The following is a 25,378-nucleotide window of genomic DNA, read 5'->3' as shown; positions in this document are numbered from 1 at the left end:
ATGGGTTTCGCGGTCAGCCGGTTTGGCTGTCGCCGCCAGGAGATGCAGCTTAAGCAGGGATCTCCCTGGCCCCAGGCGAGGACGCTCTCCGCCTCTTAATAACATTTTGCCTTCTCCAAGCGCAGCAGTTCTGGGGGCGGGGTCCCTAGTATCACGTCGTCCGCAGTGGCCCGCGATCCTTGGTCCTGGAGATTCCACTCTGCCACTGTCCCGGGAGCAACTTTTCGGAAGAGCGAGGGAAGCGGGAGGAGAGGCCTCTCCCTGTGGGTTGAGGCTTGGGCTCTGGGTTTTCTGCCCGGCCCCAGGGCGTTCCCCACCCACCAATTTTGGGGAGAGAGTAAGGAAGGCGTAGTGACCGGTAGCAATAGGTCAGTTAGCTCCAATGAAGATGAAGGAAAAGGGTCGCTTCTTCAAAAGTAAGGAGGCATTTATTGCTCTAATCCCAGGGCCTAGTTCCAAATCCTGATCCAGCTAGGGGCTCTACCTGAGGGTGACGATAGGGATGGCCCTATGGGGATAAGACTGGGGCTGCCTCCTTTGGGGTTGTTTGGGACATTGGTCCACATTGGGGATCTTTCGGTCTCCAGTAAAGGCCAGACTGTGAGCTGCAGGGATGCCCCGGAGGTTGGAACAGCCCGTGGTGGCGGTGTACAGGGCGGTGGTCCCGTTAAGCCGACCCCTGTGCCCACTGCAACTACTCGAAAGCATCCCCTTTTCTTACACTGAATTGCAAAAAGGTCTGAGGGGCCCAGAACTCTGGATCGGGGACCAGAACCCTTGACAACTCCACCCCCCATGGTATTTGTGTGGGCACGTTGGTAATGTGGTGTCTTTTTCTCCTTCCCTCTGTCTGGTGTCCCCCGTGTCTCTTCCTGCTCAGCGGAGTCGCCCTGTCCCGGGCCCACTTTGAGAAGCAGCCTCCCTCCAACTTGAGGAAATCCAACTTCTTTCACTTCGTTCTGGCGCTCTATGACAGGCAGGGGCAGCCGGTGGAGATTGAGCGCACAGCCTTCGTTGATTTTGTGGAGAACGACAAAGTAAGCGAGGTCCCCCTCTTCTCCTCACGGCCTGATAACTACCTCCTTGCAAAGTACTAAAGATTCCATCTGTCATTCGAGACACCTTTTCACTCATATCATCAGGAATGATAAATCGAGGCTTCTGGCCCCAGCCTCTGAGTCAGTCAGTTTCGGGTACCTTCTCGCTGCGGGGGCGCTGGCGGCTGAATGAACCCAGCCTCTGGGTCATTAGCAGAGCCTGCGCATGGACTGACCATGGAGCAAACCCCCTTCAGACCAGAGCATGTCCTTTTCTGGGTTATTCTATTTTATTTTATTTTATTTTATTGTTATTTTGCACCTGCCAGCGCCCGCGGAGTGGAGACCTAGAGCCCAGTCTTGGCCCGCCTTCCCCATTTTGAGCTCACTTTTCCACTCTCGCTCCCCAGTGCAGTGTCCACGCTGACCCAGGCTTGAGTTTGGGGGCTGGATTCGATCTCAGATGAAATGGACATGTGACAAAAGGAAAGTCTTTTGCCCTCTCTGGGCCTGTGGAGCCTTAGGGCAGAAGCTTCCTGAGGTCCCCCTCAAATTTGGGCCCTGGTCCCTGAGCTTTTGGCCCCAGAGGCTCCAGTCTTGACAGGATAGAGCCAAATGCTACCGTTACAAATGACAGGTCCCTGCATCTTTCTGCCAAGGGAAGCCTTGGGACTCCTTAAGGAGACACAGAGCCCTGTTGGGTTGGGAGGGGCCGGCTTAAAGGCATCCTTGGTGGGGTGTCCTATTGTCAGCTCCTGGGGGGTCACTTCTGAGGACATTTTTTAAGGGTGAGGGACAGAGGGGTGGCTCAGGGTCAAGTGGCCAGAGCCATAGCAAGTTTCAGAGGTTGGCCCAGGGCAGACGCCAGTGCCCTTTGACCTGGGGCTGGGCAGGGGGTTGTTCAAAGCTGAGGAGTGAGCGGCAGGAAAGGCGGTGGGAGGCCGTGCGGGGCGTGCTCTCTAGTTTTTCCTTCACTGTGTGGGGGGTGCTGGAAGGTAAGGGACTCAAACACTGCCTGTCTTTTCAGGAACAAGGGAACGAGAAGACCAACAACGGTACCCACTATAAGTTACAGCTCCTCTACAGCAATGGTAAGCGCGTAGCGTCGGCGGTGCCTGCTCCTTTCTCTTGCTAGGAGGGCGGCTGACCACGTCGCAGTCGCTTGCAGTCAGCCTCCAGACGGGGGAACGCAGGGCTGCAGGAGGCTCGGGCGGGGCCAGAGGCGAGTGTGTGGTCTTTGCCCCCAGGACCACACAGCCCAAGTGCTTGCCGGAAGTCGGGAGCCGGGGCCTGCTCCCTGGACTTCCATCTCCCGGTGCAGGGACTGGTTTGGGTGCCGCCGGCGGCTCCGCGGCCCTTACCTCTTGCCCCCACCCCTCCCCCACAGGCGTCCGCACGGAGCAGGACCTATATGTCAGGCTCATCGACTCAGTCACCAAGCAGGTGAGCCAGCACCGGTCTCCTTTACCCTCGGGCACCCCTGACCCCCCAGCACCGCACCTCTCCCCGCTCCCCCCACCTCTGCCCACCCCCCACGATTTCCTGGGTCAGACTTCATAGGCCTCTCCACATCAACTAGCACCTTGTCCAACCTGGAGAGCAATTTTTTCCCTCTCTCCCCACCGTGTCCTCTTTCTTTCTGGTTGGGGTTGGGGGTAGGAGAGCAAAGGGGTGAAGAGAGGAAGCAATTGGTGGGAGATCCCATCCCCCCAAACATTCCCTTTTGCAGGAAATATGTCCTCACTAGGGCAAACTTCTCTATTATTCTTTCGTTTGAATTAGTCAGGCCACAGTTCAGGTTCTGTGCTAACTCCTAATGAAGTAGTGGGCAGAGGGGAAAAAATCAATTCTGTGCTTGTTCTGAAGTCCCCTTTCCTTTGTCTCTCCATTGCCCTCCTGTGTTCCCTTCCTGCTTCCCCACAAACTCCCCACACTCCTTTGCAGCCCATAGCTTACGAGGGACAAAATAAGAATCCAGAAATGTGCCGCGTTCTCCTGACCCATGAAGTGATGTGCAGGTAAGTGTCTCTTTTTCCTGCGGGCTTTGCTGGAAAGCGGGACAGGTGAGCCGTGCTGGCGGCTTGCTTGCCTCCGGGCTTGCATGCCTCCCAGCCCTCGACTTTCAGGAGTGGTGGCTCCAAGGGATGGAGGCCTTACCCCGGGGGCTGATCTGCCAGAACTCCCCCTTAAAGGCCAGATTCTTAGAGCATATCCCTTAGGACTCCAAAAGGAAACTAAGAACCACTCAGGATTTTAAACCCCAGCATCTCAGGAGTTTCCTCCGTTAAGAGGAACGTCTCTGTTGTCCTGCGGTCAGTGGCAGCGCAGGGAGGGGCCGGGCAGCTCCCGGCCAAGTTTGGAGTTGCAGACTTTGGGACTCTACCCGAGGTCTGCACTGCTAGGTTCCAGCCTGTTCTGCCCGCTCCCGGTAGATTTCCAGGAGGGGCTACTTGTAGAGTATGGAGTCAAAGCACTGGAAAAGACTTGCAGTCTGGGAGAGGAACTACCCAAGGGTGAAGCCCCCACCCCCAACCACAGAGGCACCTTTCTGTGATGCCAAAGGGTTTCCTTCCTCGGGGGATGTCGCTTCTCCGATGATTTCCCTTGTCCTGGGAGTTTCTGAGGTCAGGAGAAACTACTGGAGAGAAAGAGCAGTCCCGTTGACCACTAGTGGGAGAGCGGGGGAGACGACCTCATTACAGGGGTCCGGAGCAACAGTTGGATTCTGAGCATCAAGTTGTGAGCGGCGCAGTCTCCTCAGATCCCTGCATATCCCCCATCTTCTTTCTGGAGACCAATCGTTCCATTTGAGACCCTTCTTCTGCTTGACTAGAAAAGAATTAAAAATTAGAAGAAATTCATCCACACACTTCATTATCCATCCTTTGAACAAACTTTTGAGTACTGGGGACCCACCACAGCAAAGGAGAAACAGAAACTCTGGAAAGAGGTGGCTATTTGACTATAAACATTTAAATGTCAAGGTCATACACGTTTTTCTTCCTCCCAAATCTCGGATTGGAGAGAAAAGCCTGTTCTTCCTTACTCTGCTGTTGTCCCAGTGAATGTCCACCAGCTCCAGACTTGCTAGTTTTGGATAATTGCGGGCCATCTGATTTAGTTTGGACTGTTTTATGGGCAGCTCCCAGCTGCCTGGACTCCCTCCCAACCCAGTCAGAAAGAAACCATAACAATCAGCCATGTTTGTTTTGGTTTTGACCAAGTATTAGAAAAACAAACTTTGCCAAATGCAAAGTTCAATTCTGCCCGTGGCCTCAGCGGAGGGGAATGGCGCTTCCCTGCCTGAGTAGCTGGGAGAGGCCATGGGTAATGGAGTGAGCAGATAGCCACTCCATTATCCCAGGGTCCCTGATAGATTCCTCCAAAAAGGAAATGCAATTCCAAGAAGAGCTTGCATGTAATACCTGAGATTAAATAGAACACTTTGATTTGGTTGGGTAATTGAAGGACTTTTTTTTTTTTAATCCCTCTTTATACTTTTAAATGTCTTTGTTTGGAGAGATTATCTTCCTAAAAGAAAGGAAAACAAACCCCTAAACTGGCCCATTGTCTGACAAATTATACCTATCACTTTAAATAACACTCGCACGCCCCATCCAGCTGTAGTTAAGGCTGACATTTTTATTTTTAAGCCCAATCAAATCCTCCTCATTTTATGCTGTTTAAGTAACAGCATCAATTTTTAAAGCCTCTAGTTTAGTCTGCATTAGTAACACAATATAAAAATTTAATGTACTGTAACTTCTCTGCGTCTGAGACCTGGGAAGACGTTCTGTGATTTTCTTCCCCAAACTAGAATTTAAAACAAATATTAATTATGGATAAATAAATGATCCATTGGATGAGTACTGTGTATGGGGTGTGTGTGTGTGGTGTGTGTGTGTGTTTTGGGAGATAGTTGGGGTGATGGCAAATATTGGATGTAACCAGAGGGGAAGATCTCAATTTGTCAGTTAGAGCTGGTTGATTGTCTAGTAAGGGAAAAAAGTTCCTTCTCCCACATTTTAGGGGCCAGGGAGAGCAGCCAGGGATTGAAGGATGAATCAGATGAGCTGTTCTGAGGGATTATTTCCTACTCTTCGTTCCCTTTGGTCTTGGGTATACCTGAAAATTTCCTTGAATGGTTTTATGTTCTGTAATCCTTAGGAAAAAAAAAAAAAGTTCATAAATTGGCATTGAGCTTTCAGAGGGAACAAAATAAATCTCTTTAGGAATAACTTTTTCTCCCTTTCCCAGTTGTCTCTGCTCCTCTCTTCCCTGCTTTAGTTCATTTTGCCAATTATTAGCAAGGAGAAATCTAGTTGTTATGTTGCTGCCAGCCAGCCCTGTGCCCTCAATGCTCAGAGGGTTAAAAGATATTATAATTTGAACAGAAGTCGTCTCAAGGCCTACAGCTGGCTAATAACAGAGCTGTATTGAGCGCGAGCAAACCCCACAGCTGTGACTTTTCGCCACAAGGCGCAGGCTAGACAGGGTCCTAATCAGATGGGCCAGCCGGGCAGTGGGGCCAGTGTCTTTACCGGCCAGATGGTGTGAATTTAGACACTTTTGTTATGCAATCGCAGGGAGGAGTTGGGGAGAAGAAAACAAAACAAAAGCCACCATGCTGTGCGCTTATTTGAGTTTGAAATTAGAGACAGATTTTTGAAAGTTGAGGGTTGAATTTTAAAAACGATTTTGGAGGGGAAAGGGCACATTCGCTTGTCTTGAACAGGAGTTTGACGGACTGGACACCCTGTGTCCAAGGCTGGGGCTTTTTTTCTTCTCCAGCCATCCTTTGGCCCCCTTTCTTCTTCCTTTTGGAAAAATGCAGGTAAGATTCAGGATTGGGATGCGATTTTCCATATTCCCCCAGCCTCATCACCAACTTGGTTTATTTTTTCTCTTTCCCTCTCTAGAGACTATGTGAGATGGGGAGGACCAGAGAGCCCTATAGCATTTGAAGGAAAAGGTTGAGAGTGTTTCAGAGAAAAAGGTTCTCTGAGTAAGAATTAGAATAAAATAAATCAAACAGGGCCAAACTGCGGAGTGGAGGACCAACCTGCGTTTTCATTCATTAGGGAGAAAAAGCCCTTCTGAGCTTCTCTGTGGTAGTTAGGAACACAATCAACCTAGTGCCAAGTTCAGTTTCCTCTTCTCTTTATTTTCCACCTTCCTTTCCTATTTTACAGTCTTAAAATCTTCTGTTTTAAAGAAACACCAGGAACATCAGACCTAGAGACTTGCTTGTTAGAAGATAACCCTATACAGCCTTTTCACTAAAGTAGCTGAACCTGAAGTTGGTTGCACAGGCTTTGTCTCTACAGCAAAGGGAGAGGAGAATGGAGTTTGTTATCTGAGTAATTCAGGGCCCCAGTCCTTCTCATCCACCAAGCACATATCTGATCCCAGCACGATTATTTGCAGACGGGGGTTCATGAATGTCCTCCACTTTCCACTTCCCTTTGCTTATGTTAATATTACTGGCATGAGGATGGAATGTCATTTAAGAAACCAGATTTTTAAAAAAAAGTAACTAAGACATCTTAATGAGAACCTTTTTTTTTTTTTTTAAAGAAAGGAAAAGAAGTAGTTTTGCCTCACCCCGAGAAATTTTGAGAGGGGCTCAGATGGAGCACATGCAGTCCATTCCTATTATTTTTATTCCTTTACTATTATAGCCCGGACCAAGTGAGTGTCTTTTACATCTCTTCTGTGCTATTAACATTAGAGATTGTACTTAAATATGTTACCATTGGAACATGGAAGATTGAGTCCTAAAGTTTCTCTGCATTTTTCCTTGAATATCATTTCCTTCCTCTATGAGAGGAAGGCTTGCATTTTTATCTGTTTTTCTATTCCTTCGGAGAAAATCCCCATGGAAAGCAGCTGAATTCAGCTCAGCAATTCTGCAAACTTACTTGGCCTCTTCAGAATCATTCCTTCTCAAACTAAACAGATTGGCACAACCTGACAGTCCTTGCTCTTGTAATTAAATTGTACTTGTGTCGCACACATATTTGGGTTAGATTGACATACTACCGATGTCAAAGGGGAGCCTAGCTAGAAGGTCTTTAGGTAACAAGCATGCCTGGGCTTTTGAAATTGTGTTGCTAAGAAAAAAAAAAGCTTTGCCTGAGCCATAGAGGTATTCTGCTAACATCAGCAACAGAAGTAGGGAGAGGTGGGTAAGGGGAGTGGGTGGTGGTAGGGAGTTGGGAAGAGAGACACGGGCTTTGGGAGGTGGGAAAGCAGCTGGCCAGCATTTTTATTGGTGTTAATCTTGGGATGGATTGAAATTTTAAAAGTTAAGACCCAATATAATTTCAAAGGCAAAATATTATTTCAGAAAGTCCCCAGTGGCAAGCTCTGGTATTTAAGAACATTGAGACAGTTTTTCTTTTACTTCCTACTAATTTGATTAAATTTCTTAAAACTTCCTAGTGCTCATTTGGTGAAACTTGTTTAGCTCTTCTCCAGTCTATCTTGCTCTTGGAGAAAGGTAGAGTGAGTCGCCAGGTAATCCCACACACCCCTGTAGGAGTGAACATGAACTTGAAAAGTTTTACAAAGACTTCTTTATTTGTTTGTTTTTTAATTCTGTGGAGGACCAGAGAGGGCAAGTGGACTGGAGGGAGCCACAAAGCAAACTGTGTCTGGACTGGTGATAGGCCTCAGAGTTCCTGTTGCCTTGTGGTCTCGCTCTTTGCCTTGTTTTGTCATCACTTCCAAAGAGGGCTTGGGGATCTCACTGCCTCACTGCTTCCGAAACAAAGAAGGGCCTCTGGAGATGGTCTAGTCTAGTATTTTAATTTTATATATAAAGTTGGCAAAGCCCAGAGGGATTAAACAGATTTGACTACCTTCTCTCAGCTGCTTGGTGACAGTGTTGTATTGGACGCCAGAGCCCTGATTCTCACTTCAGCCATCTTTCCATTGTGTTGCTTTGCTCTCAAACTTAAACAGATTGTGGGAAGGGCAGTGCTGACATCTAGTTTGCTTATTTCCTGATGGTTATGAGGCATAGTCTCCGACCAGTGTGGATGGTCATTTTTTTTTTTTTTCTATGCAGTGTCAAGGCTACGTTCTTAAGCAACCCTGTTGATGGTAGACCAGGTGCTTGAATGAGCCAAGAGGTATTTGGAAGCCTGAGGTCTGGTGGCAGCGGGCAGCATCAAGGGGAGGTGATTTTCCAGTGCTTCCCCACCACCCAGTTTCCTTTCCTTTTGTCACATCTGTCTAGGTCCTTCTTAAAGACACCTTTGGATTGGAGCATTTTGCTCACTGCTCAGGTCCAACAGAGTCCTTCCTGTCTGCTGTAGTTGTTGTATGGCTTCTTCTTTTCTTTCTCTCTCCCAGATAATTCCACAAGCCCTTCTCCAGCATCTACCAGGTACCCAGCACTTTGCTAGGTGGAAGTCTTGGGAGGTAGCAGCTTTAGGATGGGACTTCCACAGGAAGTCCCAATTCTGTTCTTGACGTTGGTGGAAATCATGGGAGAGATCATTTTAGGTCTCTCTACCTCATTTTGTGTCTCTCTGCCTCATTTTCTCCCAATTTTACAATGTACATCATGGTTCTGGTCTTCCTCCTTCATCTTTAGAAAATGAGAGAAATGGATAAATAACTAAATGTTTATAAAGTATACTGAAAGATATTATTATTATGTACATAAGGTTGATAAAGCCAGGCAGCTACTCGGGGTCTATTTTATGCCTTTTCCTTTCCCTTCTTTCTTCAAATATTTATTAAGACACACAGATCTAAAAGACACAATCATAAAATCAGTCAACATGGAACTGGAAGTGACCTTATAGATTAAAAAATCCAACGCCTGTGGTTCAGAATACAAATATGGCTCCTGGGAAAGTTGTGATTTGCTGAAAATTACCCAGTTATAAGCCATAGAGTGAGAATTTGAGAGAGTATCTTTGGGCTTAGGGTTCAGTGTTGTGTTTAAACATAGCCATAAATACTGAGCTCAAGCAACTGAATGCTAAAGGTTACCTAGGACATAATCACTTTTGTGAATGTTTCTATTTTGTATTTTGTTGATTTTAACAAATTTCTTTTATTCTCTTGGTTCCTTCCCAATCTACAGTCGATGTTGTGAGAAGAAAAGTTGTGGGAACAGAAATGAGACTCCTTCAGACCCCGTCATCATCGACAGGTAGGGGGAAAAAGCTATTGAAGCGATTATTCCTGGTTTCTTTCCTTTATGAATCTCAACGCTGAGTACCAATCGCTTGGGATTTGCCATAAGGTTGGTTTCATGCTGTCTTCAAGGCAAAGCCAGTCCAACATGTGTTTTCTTGTTCTGGTTGACCATTCTTGGAAGAAGTCAGAACCTTGTTTTCCGAACCTGTGTCTCTAAATCTGTGATGGGATTCTTTTCCAGGTGCACTGATGTCAACCTAATAAGGAGTATGTGGATGGTAAAGGATTCCTGCTCTCCTATCTGGCAGAGCTGGGTCTCAGTAAGTTTCTTGGAAGAGGCAGTGTACCCCTAGTTAAGCGGCAACTCCTTTATCATTCTCAGTGATTGCTGTTGGGTTTGAAGACTATCAGCTTAGATTACAGTTTAGGGGATTGTGACAAGCTCTCTCTTGCACTGAGGGAGATTCTGTTCTACCACAGAGCATTGCATTCTGGGTCTTATGTTATATTCAGAGTGGGAAAGATTCTCTGGGACAAGATGCTAATTCATTGAAATGTGATTTAGGCATCCTCAGCTGTCTGTTTTTGTGATTGGAAACAGAACTTACAAACCAATGAAGAAATACCAAATTAACTTCCAGCAATCATGTAATTTTTAAGAAATCCCCTATTCCCACCCCTAATTTTTTCTCTTTCGTTAAAAAACGGAATAATTCCCTATTGCTTCTTTCTTTGGGTTTTCATGTTTCTAGCCAGGTCCTGAAATGGATTGGAGAGACCACAGTCTCCAAAGTTGTTATTCCAATATTCCAATGAATTCTCAGCTGGGAGAATGGAACCTCTGGCATTCTTCCCAGAAAGCCAGCTTGGTTTCTTTGTGGAAACTATAGCATAGCCCTAGGAATGAGGAGGCTGGAATCCTGATCCTGTCCTCATTCCTGACCATGGACAAAGCACTCAGCATCTCTGCTCTTCAGTGGTATGACTGAAGGGTACTGCCTGCCACTCTAGGTTTCAGGAGGCTCCAGAAAGTTTTGCAGTCTTCTCTGAGATGCTTAGAAGAGGATAATAACCAAATGTCAAATGTTTGTTGGTTGTAGGGGGGTACTTTTGCCATCATAGGAGTTTCAGGTGAGACTCATTTTAGGGAGCTGCCTGGAATTTCCTTTTTGGTTTTGGTTTCTCTTTTTTTCTGAAAGTGCATGGAAGCTCCCAATGAAAGAGTTATGAGAACTCTTTGGGTTCAGCCATCTTCCTCATTTGACAGATGGAAACTGGCCCAAGAATGCTGATATGACTTGCCCATGATTGCACAGCTGAGTGGAATAAAGCTGGTCCTAGAACACAGCCATCCGTCCTTCTTGGCTCATGTTCCCTTTGCTGCCACAGCCCCCTCCTAGCACTGTCTGTCTTGACTTATGTGACTTGAATGTGTTGATTGCACATGGCCCCATTTCCCAACATCCCAGGATGCCCTAAGGATCCCTTGGGGGAAATCTGAAGCCTATGAGAACAAGCTAGATGCAGACCCAGTCCCTCCTGGCATGCACCCTGACCAATCATCTCTCCTTCACACACTTTTGCTCCCTTTCAAGATGCTCCTCCAACCTCATGACAAGTACCTCTTCTCTTGTGGTGAATAACCCACAAACCAGCTTTAGAAATGGTTGCAAACATACAAATGCTGAGCTGTACCTTACATCTCATCAGCACACATCCTGAAGACTCCTCATGGAGTCGTTCTTGCATTAAGAAACCCAAGGAGCCTGCACCTGAGGATAAAGCCAAACATATTTACATTTTCATCCTATGTGAACACACACTACCTGTACAAGAGAAGGTAGTCTTTTATCTACATCTCTGTGTAGAGTCTCCACACAGAGAAGAGTTTCAAATTAGGTGCTTTCATTGTTTGTGCTAGAAAGCCTTGCATTCTTCTCAGAAGGTGGACATTGTATTTTAGCTGCATGTGATAGAGCTTTATGTGGCAATGGCATTTATTTTTTACTATCATTTGCAGAATAAAACAGCCCAGTGATGTCTCTGCATCACTTGAAATGTGTATTACTTTTGAAATGTTGCTCATCTACACATGGAGACATAAATACCCACGGGTACAGGTAAATTGGCCATCATCAGGTGTTTCAAGAACCCATTTTATGATAAACATGCATTTGTTCTGTCTACTCACTGTCAGGCTTTTGTCTGATGACATTGTTCCTTCTGGTCTTATTATTGCTCTTGGATATCTTTGTGGCTTACCTTCGCCTTCTTCCCTTCATTGTGGAAGTAACAGGAGCTAAAGTCAGGTTTCCATTTGTTGGAAGTGGGATGGGTGGTTTGTGTCATTCAGGGGTTTGGTTGAGGTGTGCGTTCACTCCCTGTGTTCAGAGTCTGCCAATTGGAGATGTTGAGATTCCCCCATGAGCACCAAACGGGTGCAAAGTAGTCTATTTTGGATTTCCTCTGAGTAAATATAGAACTCTCGTCTTTGCCCTTGTTCCTATAATGCCAACTAATTATCTCCTCCCCCTGCTCACTCAGTCTAACCAGATGCAGTTAATTTACACTGTCTCTCTTTGAGTTTTCTCACACAACAGGCACGCTCCACTCTGGCTCCAGGGAAGCCTGTTTATTCCCTTGGAATTGTGCATGTTCAGGGGAAGGAATGGGGAGCTCAGGGGGGTTCCCAAAGTTTTCACCACAAAGGACCTCTTCTATTGTTTCCCTTGGCTAACCCAGCGTTTTGTAAGATTTTGTCTGCTAAACTGCAATTAACAAGTAATTATTCAGTTGTAATTCCATTTTTATTAATCAAAGACATACAACAGAACGGGAAGGAAAAACCTCATTCCAGAAATGTCCGTGATCTCATCAATGGCCTATCAGAAGTTTTGACTGGGATGAGGCAACCAGTGTTAGCCCACTGAGTCTGTAGACTTGCAGCTCAAACACAAAACAACTTGACTTTTCACTTAGCCCATGTGACCACATCCTGGGCAGATACTCAGTTTCTAATAGGCTGCTTGAAGTGTGAAAAATAGCTTTTACTACTCGTGGCTCTTTCAATGGATTTATGAAAGGGCATCACCCATTAGAGATTTGGTTCTTCGTTTTCTAAAACTTAGCCCCAGACCAGGGTTTTTTGTTTTTTCATTTGTTTTTCCTACTAAATTATTCCCTGCCCTGATTTCTCTAGAAGCTTATTTGTCTTTTCATCATGGTTTTGTGAATTCCTGGGCAGCCACACCCCTCTCCAAAAAGCCAGGCCAACACACGGCTCAGCAGGACTTGCTGCTGAATCATGGACCCCCAGCAGAGCCTTCCTTCTGTGTACAAATGTGTGCGTATGTAGAGTGGCAGTGGGGTTTATCAGTTTTTAGTGTAAAAATCCAAAGTTCCTATTGGAAAGGAAAAAAAAAAAAAAAAGCAGACCAGAACAAAACAAAACCAACAATGAAACCATAATCCTTACTTGGGTCTTCAGCCTAAATCTTGTTTATAAAGATCTGTGTGTGGTAAATAAAAATTAAAAGGCTCAAGCCTGATTTGTATTTTGTGGTCTCAGAGCTAATCCAACCTTGTTTATTCTGGGCTGTATTCTTCTCAGACTCTCTTCTCTGTCTGGAAGCCTGTTCTGAATATCTACTGAAACTCTGGGGTTCTTAGGATAATCTGGTGCTCCCTGGGAAGAGTATTTTAGGGACAGGTTCACCAATGTAGGTGAGTGAAAAAGAGTCCTTACTCTTCCAGTTCTTACAGCCCCATCAAAAGTCAGATGGATGGCGAGGGCAAGAATTCTTTTTGAGTCTTTGTAGGCTGTCCCTGCCCCTGTGTATAGCGGTGTGATATTTTCTCTTCAAAGGGCACATCAACCTATGTTTCACATCCTAAATATCCCAGCTTTTGGTCTTGGGACATTGGTCTCCACATTTCCGAACTCTGTTTCCAGGAGCGCCATTTTCTGTGTTGATGTATTTTTGTTTATTTTCTTTTTCAAGAAGCCAGACAAACAACAAGATGAACCTCATTCAAAAGGTTGACTTGAAAAGATCTGGCATATAGGTATGCACAAGGGGTTTTCCTGATGTTATCTTCCTTTTTTTTTAAAATTAAAAAAAAATTTTTAAAGATTTTATTTATTTATTTGACAGACAGAGACCACAAGTAGGCAGAGAGGCAGCAGAGAGAGAGAGAGGAGGAAGCAGGCTCCCTGCAGAGGAGAGAGCCCGATGTGGGGCTTGATCCCAGGACCCTGGGATCGTGACCTGAGCCAAAGGCAGAGGCTTTAACTCACTGAGCCACCCAGGCTCTCCCCCACTTTTTTTTAAAATAAGCTTTTAGTTGTGGAAAAATACACTCAACAGAAAAATGACCCTCTTGACCATTTTTAAGCATGCAGCTAAGTGGTTTAGGTTCATGCATATGGTTGTGCAGTGAGTGCCACCATGCCTCTACACAACTCTTGTATCTTACAAAACTAAACCTCTGTCCCCATTGAGCACTAACTGTCCATTCTCCCCCACCTCCAGCCCCTGACAGCCCGCATTCCACTTTCTGTCTCTGTGAGTTTAACTACTCTGGGGACCTCACATAAGCAAAGTCATACTGTGTTTGTCCTTTTGTGACTGGCTTATTTCACTTAGCCTAATGTCCTAAAGCTTCACTCATGTTGTAGCATGTGTCAAAAGTTGCCTTCCTTTCTAAAGCTGAATAATACTCCATTCTGAATATATCATGTTTGTTTATCTACTCATTGGTCGATGGACACTTGGGTTCCTTCGGTCTTTGAGCTATTTGCGAACAATGTTGCTATGAACATTGGTGTACAAGTATCTCTTTGATCCTTTGTTTTCCCTTCTTCTGAATATATATCCAGAAGTAGAATTGCTGGGCCATATGATAATTTGAGGAACGACAAACCATTTCCATAGCAGCTACCTCATTTTATGTTCCCACCAACCATGCACAAAGGGCCCAATTTCTTCACACCCCCACATAACGGGACATTTTCTTTCTTTCAAGATTTTATTTATTTATTTATGTGTTTATTTATTTGTGTTTTTATATATTTGAGAGAGAGAGAGAGCAAGGGCATGTGTGTAGGAACAGGGGGAAGAGCAGAGAGGTAGGGAGAAGGAGGGAAAGAATCTTAAGCAGACTCCCCACTGAGCCCAGAGCCTGACACAGGGCTTGATCCCACAACCCTGAGATCATGACCTGAGGTGAAACCAAGAGTTGGATGCTGAACCGACCCAGCCACCTAGGCACTGCTCTTTTTTCTTTTTTTTAAATATAATCCCAAGTTTTTCTCTTATTGTCATCTTGGTAGGCATCTTCACCTGCTGCTTTCCCCTCTGGTTCAGGCTTCCTGTTTGCTCTTTCTCTGCCACTTGGCAAATCCTTTTCTTGCCTCTTTCCACCTCATCGACTGCCTTGTTCCGTTGGAGTGCGTGCTTGGATCCTCCTTCCTTTGGCCCATACTTGTTATTCCTCTCTTCAGTGTATCGCTTAACTCCCGCAAAGTATCATTTGTGGGATGGGAACTTCCAGAGAACAACTGTGGGGGGTAAAGCCCTTACTGACCTTCCAAGCGTGCTAGAGGGTATTGCATTCAACCTGAACACTAGAATTTTTGTTAATTTATCAAACAAACTCCACATTAATCTCTCTTTGATTTATGGTGAAGATTCAGCTTTGAACCCCACTATTTCCTCTAGCGTACAAGCAGTATTTGGATGGTAGTTGGAGTTGAGCTCTTGCTGAGATTTATGTCCACAAAGCCAAGTGGGTTCCTGCCGTCTTAGGCCACTCAGGCTGGTTTTCAATCTGTGACCACTCCCTCCCTTTTCCTGGAAATGGACAAGCCTGATACATCAATAGACGTACCTCCTGAACAAAGACTTCTCCGAGAAGGTTGGGTAAGACCAGTGCTCAACATTTAATTGGCACTTACTGGATGTTGGGCATTGTGCTAAGCAGTTTGTGCTCATTAAATAATCTTCTTAATAATCTTCAATGGTTGAGAAAAGTTTCAATTATACGGAGGAAAAAATGAGTCTTAAGGAGTTGGAGAACTTAGCCAAGGCCACAGGCCAGTTTCAGTGGTGAAATTAAAGTGTAGTTAATGGGTAGAAGTTCCAGAGAAAAAGACTTTTATCTAAAAGAAGGAAAAACTTCCAGAATTCAGAGCTGTGTAAGAGTGGAAAAACCTGGGGACTATGGTCTGGAGGCACTCTTGATGGGATCATTAGAGAGGGGATCTGTTTTCTGGGAAGTGGTGGGCACTGTTGGCTTCTGAAGTGCCATTTAACTCTGAGGTTGTACAAGTCACATTCATGTGTGACAGGTTTGATGGAATATTAGTCCTCAGTCCCCATGGCAGAAAGGCAGCACTATATAGCAAATATGGCCTTTGACTAGGAACAGGATGCCTGCTTCTGGCCCCGGATCATTCACTAACTGGCTGTCTAATATTACAGAGGTCAGAGCTGCCTCTCTGGGTCTCAGTTTCCCCATCTGTAAAAAGAAGTGCATTGGATTAATGGATGACCTTCACCTTACCTTCCAGCTCTGAATTCTCTGATTCTAGCTAAGGGCCCAGGCTTGGGCCCTGAATGCTAATTCATCAGCCTTGCTCATCAGTAATTTACGGGAGCTACTAATGTGTGCCTTCCATGCCCGGACTCCCCATCTCTGGTGTGGGGAAGCCCAGTGCTGTGAAAAGTCTACAAAAACCTGGCCCCGGGCTTTTTTTTTTTTTAAGCGAAAATTCCATTTTCTCAGAGAGGGTGTAGATTTTCTTACTAAAAAACACAGATTATCTTCCTAAAGTAAATGCATCATTCTTTCTTGTTCTTTGTCCTTTGTTGTCTAGTAAAACCGTTGCTAGTGTCTTGGCCAATTTAGGGAGACACAGATAGAAGGGACTCTTCCACTTGCTGGTGTAAAAAAAACATACCTTTTGGTTGAAACACATCATGGGATGACAGCCTGGACCAAGTGGTAAATAAGAAATGAAATTTCCTTTGAGAAAATCCCTCTCTTCCTGCTGATTAAAGAGATGGCACAGAAGAGTTATGAAGTTTACTTCTGTTCTTGGGTTAGTGTTTAAGAATTATCCTTATTCTATTCGATGGACCAGCCTTCTTAGACTTGCAGAACTTTAAGATTTGGCACAGATTAGCTCAATCATCTGTGCATCAGGTCACTCCATCATTCATTCATTTAGGATATATTTCTATTGTTCAACTAGTTAACAAATTATTTGTGAACTCCTGGCACTAAGAGACCATCAGAGAATATAACTGCCATGGTTCCTGTTCTCATGGAGCTGACAGCTTAAATAGTCACACAGTAAGATATTTATTTACCAACTGTGAAAAGTATAGGGCAGACTAGGTGAATGGCTGGCAGGTCAGTTCTAACTTTCTAGTCCCATAATTTCTTTCCTCATGAATCAAAATGAAATCAAAATCTGTTTCATCAAGCAGACCTTGCATATGTCCTCCCTCCCTTTGCACATACCAACTCTACCTGGAGTACCCACCCCAAACTCCGTCAGTATAAATCCTATCCATTTTTCAAGACCTGCTTCAGATTCTGCCTCCTCAAAGATTTCAGTTCTTGGGGCACTGGGTGGCTCAGTGGGTTAAAGCCTCTGCCTTCGGCTCAGGTCCTAATCCCAGGGTCCTGGAATCAAGCCCCACGTCGGGCTCTCTGCTCGGCGGGAAGCCTGCTTCTTCTGCTCTCTCTCTGACTCCCTCTCTGCCTGCCTCTTTGCCTACTTGTGATCTCTGTCTATTAAATAAATAAATAAAATCTTACAAAAAAAAAAAGATATCAGTTCTTATAGCCAGAGTCTTCTCACTTGACCTTTGACACCTGTGCTTCCTCTGGTTAGGATGTATGGATATGATCATTTCTTAAATCTATTTGGGTTTGCCTGACATTTGCAAGCATATTGTAATTCTTGGATGCCAGATGCCATGTGTCACTTAAGTCTATCTTTTTTTTCTTTCTTTTTTTTTTTAGTTTTATGATGGTGCTGATAATACTGCCTTTCTCAATGAGTTGTGGTATTAAAAACATTAGTGTGTGTAAGGTGACTACCACAGTACATAACAGAAGAGATGCTTTAAAAAAAGTCATGGCAATTATTACCTTATATCTTCCACAGTGTCTATCAAGTGGCTTGGATACTATAGCTACTCAGTAAATATTGGCAGATTAATCTGTGACTGCCAAGCCGTGAAGAGTTTGGATGACAGAGTCCTTTGCCAATTCATATAGGACCTTTCCTGTAACTAGTTGTATTTGACTATTGCTTAGCAGTCTTACCCCCAGTGGCAGACAGGTACAAAACAACTCCAGGAACAGATATCTAGGGTTGTGAGGCAGAATGAATCACTCAGTAAATGTTTATCAAGGGTCTCTTATATTATAGACTTTGAAAGGTGCCCTTAGGGATAATAAAATTGAATAGACACGAAGCTGTCCCATCATCTGAGCTTACAGTTCAGATGGAAAAACAAAAGATGTGCAGAAAAAAAATGTGATGCAATGGAAAATGCAAAAACTGCCATAAGAGAGGCAGAGATTTAAGCTCTGAAGACCTATAGCAGGGAGATGATTTTCATCTAGGTAGAGGTGTAAAGGGTGATGACTGTAACTTAGACATTCCTGGTTGAGGCCAAAGGCCATTCTAGGAGGAAAGTATGTAGGAGAAGATATATGAAAGGAAAGGCTTTCTTCAGGCTGCTCATAGTTTTACAAATGCAGGGATATGTGTGAAGGGGGAGCAGTAGGAGAAGTAAGAAAGATTATTTGGGTCCATATTTTGTAAGATTTTATACGGCTGTACAAAAGTATTTTGACATATTTTGTTGATCGGTGGAAAAAACATCAGAAGATTTTGAGTAATGCAATTTCATGGTCAGGTCAATATTTTGGAGAGATAACTCTGAAGATGAATTGGAAAATCGGGAATGGAAGTAAGGGAACCTATTAGGAAGGTGTTACCAAGAGTTCACAAATGCTTTTCTTTTTGTGCCTTTTTGGGGGAATTTATCAGTTTATCTGCCAGAGCTTGGGCATATTTCCATTACCTTGTACCATCAGGAATTGGGAAGATGGGCAGCTTCAAATTTTGTGGCTTCCTATAAAAATATCCCAGTTTCTGATTTATTTCTTTCATTTTCTTCTGGATGTGCTCCCTTCTACCACCAGTAGTGGTTGGGACTTGGGTTTCCCCTGCCAGATACCAGTCACTGGAGGTAAAAGACCCATTTTCTCACCTCTCCACATTTCACTTCCCCTCCCCCAATACACCCACCACTCCAAAGCTTTTGCTGATGTTGCCACTTGTCCCCATGAGTACACGTCCTTTGTTCACTGGAAAGCTCAGATCCTTTGCAAAGAACTGCTGTTGTACCATCTGGCAATCTGTGAATTTTTTAGTAGCCTGGATGTTTGTGAGAAAGCCGGAACTCAGAGGCCAGAATCCAAACCATTTACAAGTAATTCTTTAGAAAAGAGGTGAAAAAACCCAAACCAGCTCATCTTTACTAGCATTCTTTCATCCAAAGTGCTTGCACAGGTCCCCTGGACCAATTCCCAGTGAAAATCAAAGGACCAAGTGGTTGTATGCAGTTATGCAGAACAAATAATGATATGCTTCAATGTCCAGCTTTTTCCTCATAAAATTGTATGATGTGATTAAATAGCAGAATTGCCAGGAAGAGGATGAGTCAAGAGTAGAAGAACAGTATTCCAAAGTTGTTCTGTGCTAATAATAAGAGATAGATGTTTATTTCTAGGAAAGGTATTTCTTTTCAGAGTTGTCTAGTTGGCTCTCAGGGGAACAAAGGACTTGTACCTGGGGAAAGATTGATAAGACTACACGTTCATTTAGAGAGAACCTTCTAGAACTTCCAGTTCTTTCTTTCTTTTTCTATGTGAGCAATTGGGGCTAGATAAGTTCTTCTGGCTCTATCTTTTACCAGCCAAGAGGCTAACAAGCCAAATGGTTGGGAAATATGAAATATCCCAAGGAGATAAGAAGGAAGTTACCCACAAATGGTTTTTCAGACTTAGGGTTCTACCCATTAGGACTTGATTAGATCATTTATTGATAGAAATCTTAGAGGAATTGTTCTCTGTTGCTCTGTTCTTCATATTGACCTAGGGTTGCAATTGGAGGGGGTGTTTGCTTGAAAGGAAAGTGGTTGGGTGGCAAGAGGCTCAAAGCATGTCAGGCAGCCTGGACCCAAGTCTATAAAGAGTGAGCATTTCATCAGCCTGGACTGGGTAATTAATTAAATCATTGTCTTCCAGGAAGGTTTTGTTCTAAAACTCTCCCAGCCCCCTCAAGACCACCAAGGAGCCAGAACTGGTGAGAAATGCTGCAGCTGCTCACATATAACAGGAGCTTTTGAAAAGGAAATAGGGAGAAATTCCTAATCCCACCGATAGGATGGCAGGAATGGAAGAATTTGCAGGGATGGATCCAGATGGAGTCAGGCCAGCACTTTGGGGTTAACACCTGCATTTTTTGAGGCACAGAGGGTGCCAGGACTTTTTAGAAAGAGATCTCACAAAATGGTCATACATTCTGGGTCGTTGTACCTTCATATGCTGTTATTCACACAGAGGCCCTCCAATAAAGCCCTGAGCTGGGTCTCTGTGGAGACAAAGGGCGAGCCTTTTGTTTGTTTGTTTTGGGTCCAGATTTGCACAGTTGTGCAGGACATTTTCCTGATGGATTTAAAGCTACGCACGTGACTCATCTTAGCTACATACTGGGACTGTCACCCCACATTTCAGACGAGAAAACTCAGTTGAAGAGCAACTTGTTCAATGACTGTGTAGCAAGCAGGTCAAAGATTCAACTGGGATTAGACGCAAGATCTCGAGATCCTAGGACAAACTGGGGTGGTCTATGCAAGGAGAGGACAGGAGATACAATGGCATTCATGCCAAATACAGCTATTATTCCTGCAGTGTGATAATAAGTGTAGCAAAATCTGGCTTCAGACCTAGGTTTGACCACTCCTCTATGCCATTCATCCACTTACCCACTCATTCATTTCCTGCCTCTCATTGAGTTTGGATTTGCCAGATTTAGCAAATAAAAATATGGGATGCGCAGTTAAATTTAAATATCACATAAACTTGAGTGATTTTTTTTTGGTGTAAATATATCCTAATTAAATTTGTATTTCAAATAAACAGCAAATATATTTTCAGGATAAACCTTTCCCAGGCAATATTTCGAATATACTTAGACTGAAAAAAAAAAATCCTTCGCTGTTATCTGAAATTCAAAATTAACTGAACTTCCTGTATTTTATTTGGCAACCCTACCTGAATCCCCGTTTCTTATCTGAAAAATAGGAGACTTAGGGCTGCCTCACAGCACCGGGATGGGGATAGACGATGTGTATGAGAGCCCTGCTCTGTGATTGGCCCTACGGCTGATCAACACATGCTTGGTTCCTTCCTTTCCATGTTTTGTTTTTTGTTTGTTTTTATTCCTACCTTCAGACAGGGGTCATCATTACCTTCTTGTCTATGTGGAAGTTGACTCACACTTAGGAGATTCATTTAGGAGGCTGATAGGTGAGCATAAAGCAAGATTGGGAACCCTCAGCATTCCCTGACTGCCTTACTCCCCGACCCTGCCGCCCTCAGTCTTTGCCAGTTTCTCCACCCAGACCCCCTCCCCAGAGTTCTGTCTCTTGTCTCTTTTTGTCACCTCTCCGTGCCTTGCTCTCATGCTCTGTCTAGACCCTGTTTTATGGACTTGTCGCCTCCTTTGCATTGCTTTTGCTTAGTGTCCACTGTCCATCTCCTGTTCACTTTCATTCTGACTTCCCTGAAAGCCTTTGTTCAGCGTTCCCTAAGTCTCCCTCAGCGCTTCCAACATGTGGGATTGTTTAGGCTCGAGTGATAAATTGCCCAGAGTTAAAGGTAAAGGGGAAGCTCCTCTTTCCCCACTTGGTCCTGGCTGACGTTTGAACAAGAGCCAGACTTTACTTCGATTTAATGCTAACAGTTCACTTGATGCTTGCCCAAGTAAATGTAGAGTGGCTAATGCATTTTATCATCCAGATGTTGAGTCACAAGATGAAGGATAACCACCATTTATACATATATCTGGGTAATTTAGTGAACTGAAAAAAAATCCAACTTTGAAAATTTGGTGTCATTTTTGAGTCAACCTATGTTGAAAAATGGATGGCAGATTCCAAAACGGTCCTCTTGCTTCCCTCACTTCCCTTGCACCCCACCCATGCCCCATCTCCCTCTTTTTTCCCTTTGTTGACCTTTCTTTTTACTTCTTGCCTCTGGTTTTCGGGTCTCCCTTGCATCCCCGCCTCCCCCCCAACCTTGCCTCACATTTTTAGTGAGGTGTCTAACCTTGATTCCTACACAGGCTGTCAGAAACATTTCTGCGAGCAACTTGTACCCTAATGCCTCTCTCCTCAATCCCCTCTTTCTTCTTTGCGTTCCCTGATGAAGAATGAAATGCTGGCTTCACTGTAGGTGTTCCGTTTATAACTCTGGCTTGGCGGTTTTCACTTCGAGTGGAGTCCATTGAGCTTGTAAATTGTATTGGATCAGTGAGCCCGTAATGAGACTTCCGAACCCAAACAGTAGAAGTCTGCTGGGATTTGATTGTTCATAAAGCTTCTTCCCTGGGGAGGGATAGAGTCATTAGGTGTGCACTGTGTTTAATATTTGGTCATGACAGGAAGCAATAATTTTCTATTTTTATGGTGGCTTCTGAGTTTTTAAAGCAATTGTCTAATTCCCATCACTGAGACTGGAAGCAAATTAACCAGACAGTGAGGTAAGCCTGGATGTGGTTTTGGTCAGGGTCTATCTGGTTTAGCATCTTTCTCCATCTTTTTTTTTTTTTAAGATTTTATTTATTTATCTGACAGAGAGAAATCACAAGTAGGCAGAGAGGCAGGCAGAGAGAGAGGAGGAAGCAGGCTCCCCGCTGAGCAGAGAGCCCGACGCGGGGTTCGATCCCAGGACCCTGAGATCATGACCTGAGCCGAAGGCAGCGGCTTAACCCACTGAGCCACCCAGGCGCCCCAATCTTTCTCCATCTTGTGCCTGACCTCCGCTGCTCTGATGGCTGGCACCTGCCTGCTCACGGGTGTAACTTAGGATCTAGAGTCCCGCAAACTCTTCTTGTCAGGTAGAAATGCTCTTTCTCCAAAGAGGATGTGGAGCTGTGGGCTCTTCTTTGAGAAGCCCTCCCCTATCCTTTCAGACCATCCCTTCTTTAGATGAGACAAGCGTGTCAAGTTTTTCAAACCCTGAAAAAGGCTGCCTCCCCACTTTGTAACCTTGAATGAGGCAGCTGGATTTGAGTGAGGCATCTATTCTAAAAGTTTGCAAACTTGTCCCAGCATCAAGAAGCCCCCGGTCAAGGTGTTAGATCTCCTTGCTTCATGAAGGGGGTGGGGGAATGCTTTGGTTTAGAAACCTCTGGAACACAGCCCAAGCCTGAGTATCTGCAGACCAGGACAGAAAGATCAGTTTGGTGAGTTGGCATGATTTCTGTCAGTTGGGCCATCCTGACCTGTGATACTGGAACAGGAGGTAGGGATTTTCCAAGGACATGGGCTCAGCTGTTCCCCACTCACATCCATAAAGGGCCATAACTAGTAGATTACTCCACAGGTCGTGGGGTCAGTGGTCCACTGACTGCTGGATGCTAGTCTACCCTGACAGCAGGGTTTGAAGCTCCGATTCTGTGATGTAATTCCAAGTACAAGGAAGGTTGAACAGAAGGCTGGTTGTTTTGAGACCCGTTCCGTCTGTAGATTGTCTTGGTCTCTTCAGCATTTTTCCCCCTTTGTAGGAAACTAAAAATGAGGCGTCAGTGACATGCTTCTTCCGAAAGTCACAGCCTACCATTTTTTGAGTTTTACAGCATTTAGCAGGAACCAGCTGGGCAAAATTGTGTCCGAAAAATTGTCATGCTTGACCTGACCTGCAGAGCTATGGAACTGACTCTCAGCTGTTAATCAGATGTGATGACCTTGAGAAAAACTTCCTGAAAGCTCTCTGGCATGGGAAGCCTAGACTTGTTGCACATAAGCGGATTCCAGGGAAGGTTAAGGAAGCCATGGACTAAAGGCAAGAAACCAGAGCCAGGGGGTAAATGAAAGTATCTTTTTTCCAAACCCAAGTCACACATATCTATCCTATGAAATATTATGCCTGCAGAGGGAGAGGATGTCTAATACCTTCCCAAGGTGTCAGTGTTCGCATCCTTCCCTTCCCCGTTCCCCCACCCCAACTTTTTTTTTTTTTTTTTTTTTTTTTTTTTTTTTTTAAACCACGGACGCTGTTGATGGGCCAGGGAAGCCCTTGAATCTATAATCCTATTGGGGCTTGTTGTCTACATTTCAAATAGAAGGAGATGCTAAATTTCAGCTAGAGGTCAGTGAAAATAAAGATCTAATGTTTACCCTTCCAAGTTCACGGACCTCTTCAATCTCCGAACACACTGAAACTTCCACCAAGGATGCATTGTGCCTTTTCTTTTCTCTTATCCCGTTACCACCCCTTTGTTCTCTTTCTTGCCTCTTTACTCCTATTCTACTCTTGTTCTCGCCTCCTTTTCTCTTTTCATTTCCTCTCACTCTGTGCCTTTTTTCCTCTCTCTCCTTCCCCTTGCCTCTCGCCTTCCCCTCCCTAAGTTATCGTGGACTTGCTCGGGAGCCGACTGCCAGCGTGTTTGTCGGGAACTTGGTCTCAGCCGTTCTGTTGCTCTCAATGGCCCATTTGTTTGCTCCTGAGAAGGAAAAAAAAAAAAAAAAAGAAACTTTTCCAACCTATGAGTTCCGTTGTCTCCCTAGGGATCCTTGTTTGAATCTTTGCTGTAAGATTTTTTTTTTTTTCCTATGAAGTACCAAAGAAATAATTGCCTTATCGTTAACAAACAGAACCTGGCTCTTATCACCCCATACCCCAGAGCCTTGGTGCAAAAGTTGGGCCGTGCCAAGTGCATGCATTAACCTGATACGCGAAACCCCTTTTCAGAGCTGGTCCTTGGAGGATGCTCGCTGAGGGCGTTTTTGTCCAGAGGTGGCAGAGTGAAAGCATTTCTTACAGCACTGGGTGCCAAAAGAGATTGGCTGGCGTTTACACCCCTGTTACAACAAAAAAGAGTGTATTTTTCCAGGAGGAACATTTTCAGATTGTTCTAATTGTCACTGGCAACGAGCAGTAATTGGAACTTGAGTCTTGTGGTGGCCTTACCGGAGTTTTAAAGCATCACTTGGCACGGGAGACTTTTTGGTTCCGTGGGTGAGCCGTGGCCTGACAAAGCAAATGGATCATAGAAAGCGCCAGGCCTGACTGCCCACTGCTGCCCTGCGGAGGGATGTGACATAACTTGGAACCTGGACTGTGCTGTCAGTGCGGATTCCCAGTTTGTTTTTGGAGCCGGAGAGGTCTCCCGTGAGAGCTCATTTGCATCTCGTAACAGTCTCTTGGCCTCCACCTGTTCGTGCTTTTTTTTTTTATATATATAAAAAGGCGAATTCTTCCTTTGGAACCTGCAGAAACTGTGGTATCCTCTCCTCACTGAAAATCGATGGTATCGTTTTCAGAAACGCTGAGTGTGAGGTTGGCCTCTTTCTATTCCCATCTACTATTGGAGCAACGCTGCTTCTGCTGTCTTTTGGATCTTTTGACAAGGCGGATAGATGCACAAGGGATCTGGGGAAATGCTTGCTTTGGGGTCAGCTTGAATTGCCATCCTTTTAAAAAAGTTTCCCTATTGTGTCGTCTTTGTTAAAATAAAATAAATAAATAAGGAAACCGCACAGCAAAACACAAAAAAAGATATATGATGTTGTAGCGACATCAGATACTGACAGCGCATCTCAAAAGATCCTTGGGGAAGCTTTTGTTTGGGGTGGGAGAAATCTTTCTCTTAAGCATTTCCCAGCATTCCTTCAAGACATCTGGTTCTCTCATTTTCTCTCTGACTTCTGTGCTTTTTTTTTTTTTTAAATAACTCCACTACTGTCATTATTTTTATTATTTTTAACCATTTAACTAAATGTGCTGCATGGTGATCCCACATGGCATCTTGTCTAAAACTCGTTTGACCTTCAGAAGTGATGACCTTAACCAATTTTTACTGGCAAGTG

At 44.6% G+C, this 25,378-nt stretch overlaps 1 protein-coding gene across 2 annotated transcripts in view; it reads left to right on the top strand.

The window, feature by feature from the left end:
* EBF2 (EBF transcription factor 2) overlaps positions 1-25,378 on the top strand; it is a 191,464-nt gene that overhangs the window by 2,268 nt on the left and 163,818 nt on the right. Inside the window, exons 1-6 of one of the 2 annotated variants that reach the window (XM_047717386.1) lie at positions 211-263; positions 881-1,037; positions 2,065-2,128; positions 2,425-2,480; positions 2,982-3,055; positions 9,139-9,207. In XM_047717386.1, the coding sequence (XP_047573342.1) occupies positions 3,018-3,055; positions 9,139-9,207 (107 nt within the window). In that variant the 5' untranslated portion in view covers positions 211-263; positions 881-1,037; positions 2,065-2,128; positions 2,425-2,480; positions 2,982-3,017. Of the gene's footprint in view, positions 1-210; positions 264-880; positions 1,038-2,064; positions 2,129-2,424; positions 2,481-2,981; positions 3,056-9,138; positions 9,208-25,378 lie in introns of those variants that run through there. The other variant, XM_047717385.1, reaches the window with a different exon arrangement.

The sequence above is a fragment of the Lutra lutra genome, chromosome 2 (assembly GCF_902655055.1).
Source record: "Lutra lutra chromosome 2, mLutLut1.2, whole genome shotgun sequence".
Lineage (NCBI taxonomy): Eukaryota > Metazoa > Chordata > Mammalia > Carnivora > Mustelidae > Lutra > Lutra lutra.
Note: the sequence above shows the minus strand (reverse complement) of the source record. Positions and strands in the feature narration are given on the sequence as shown.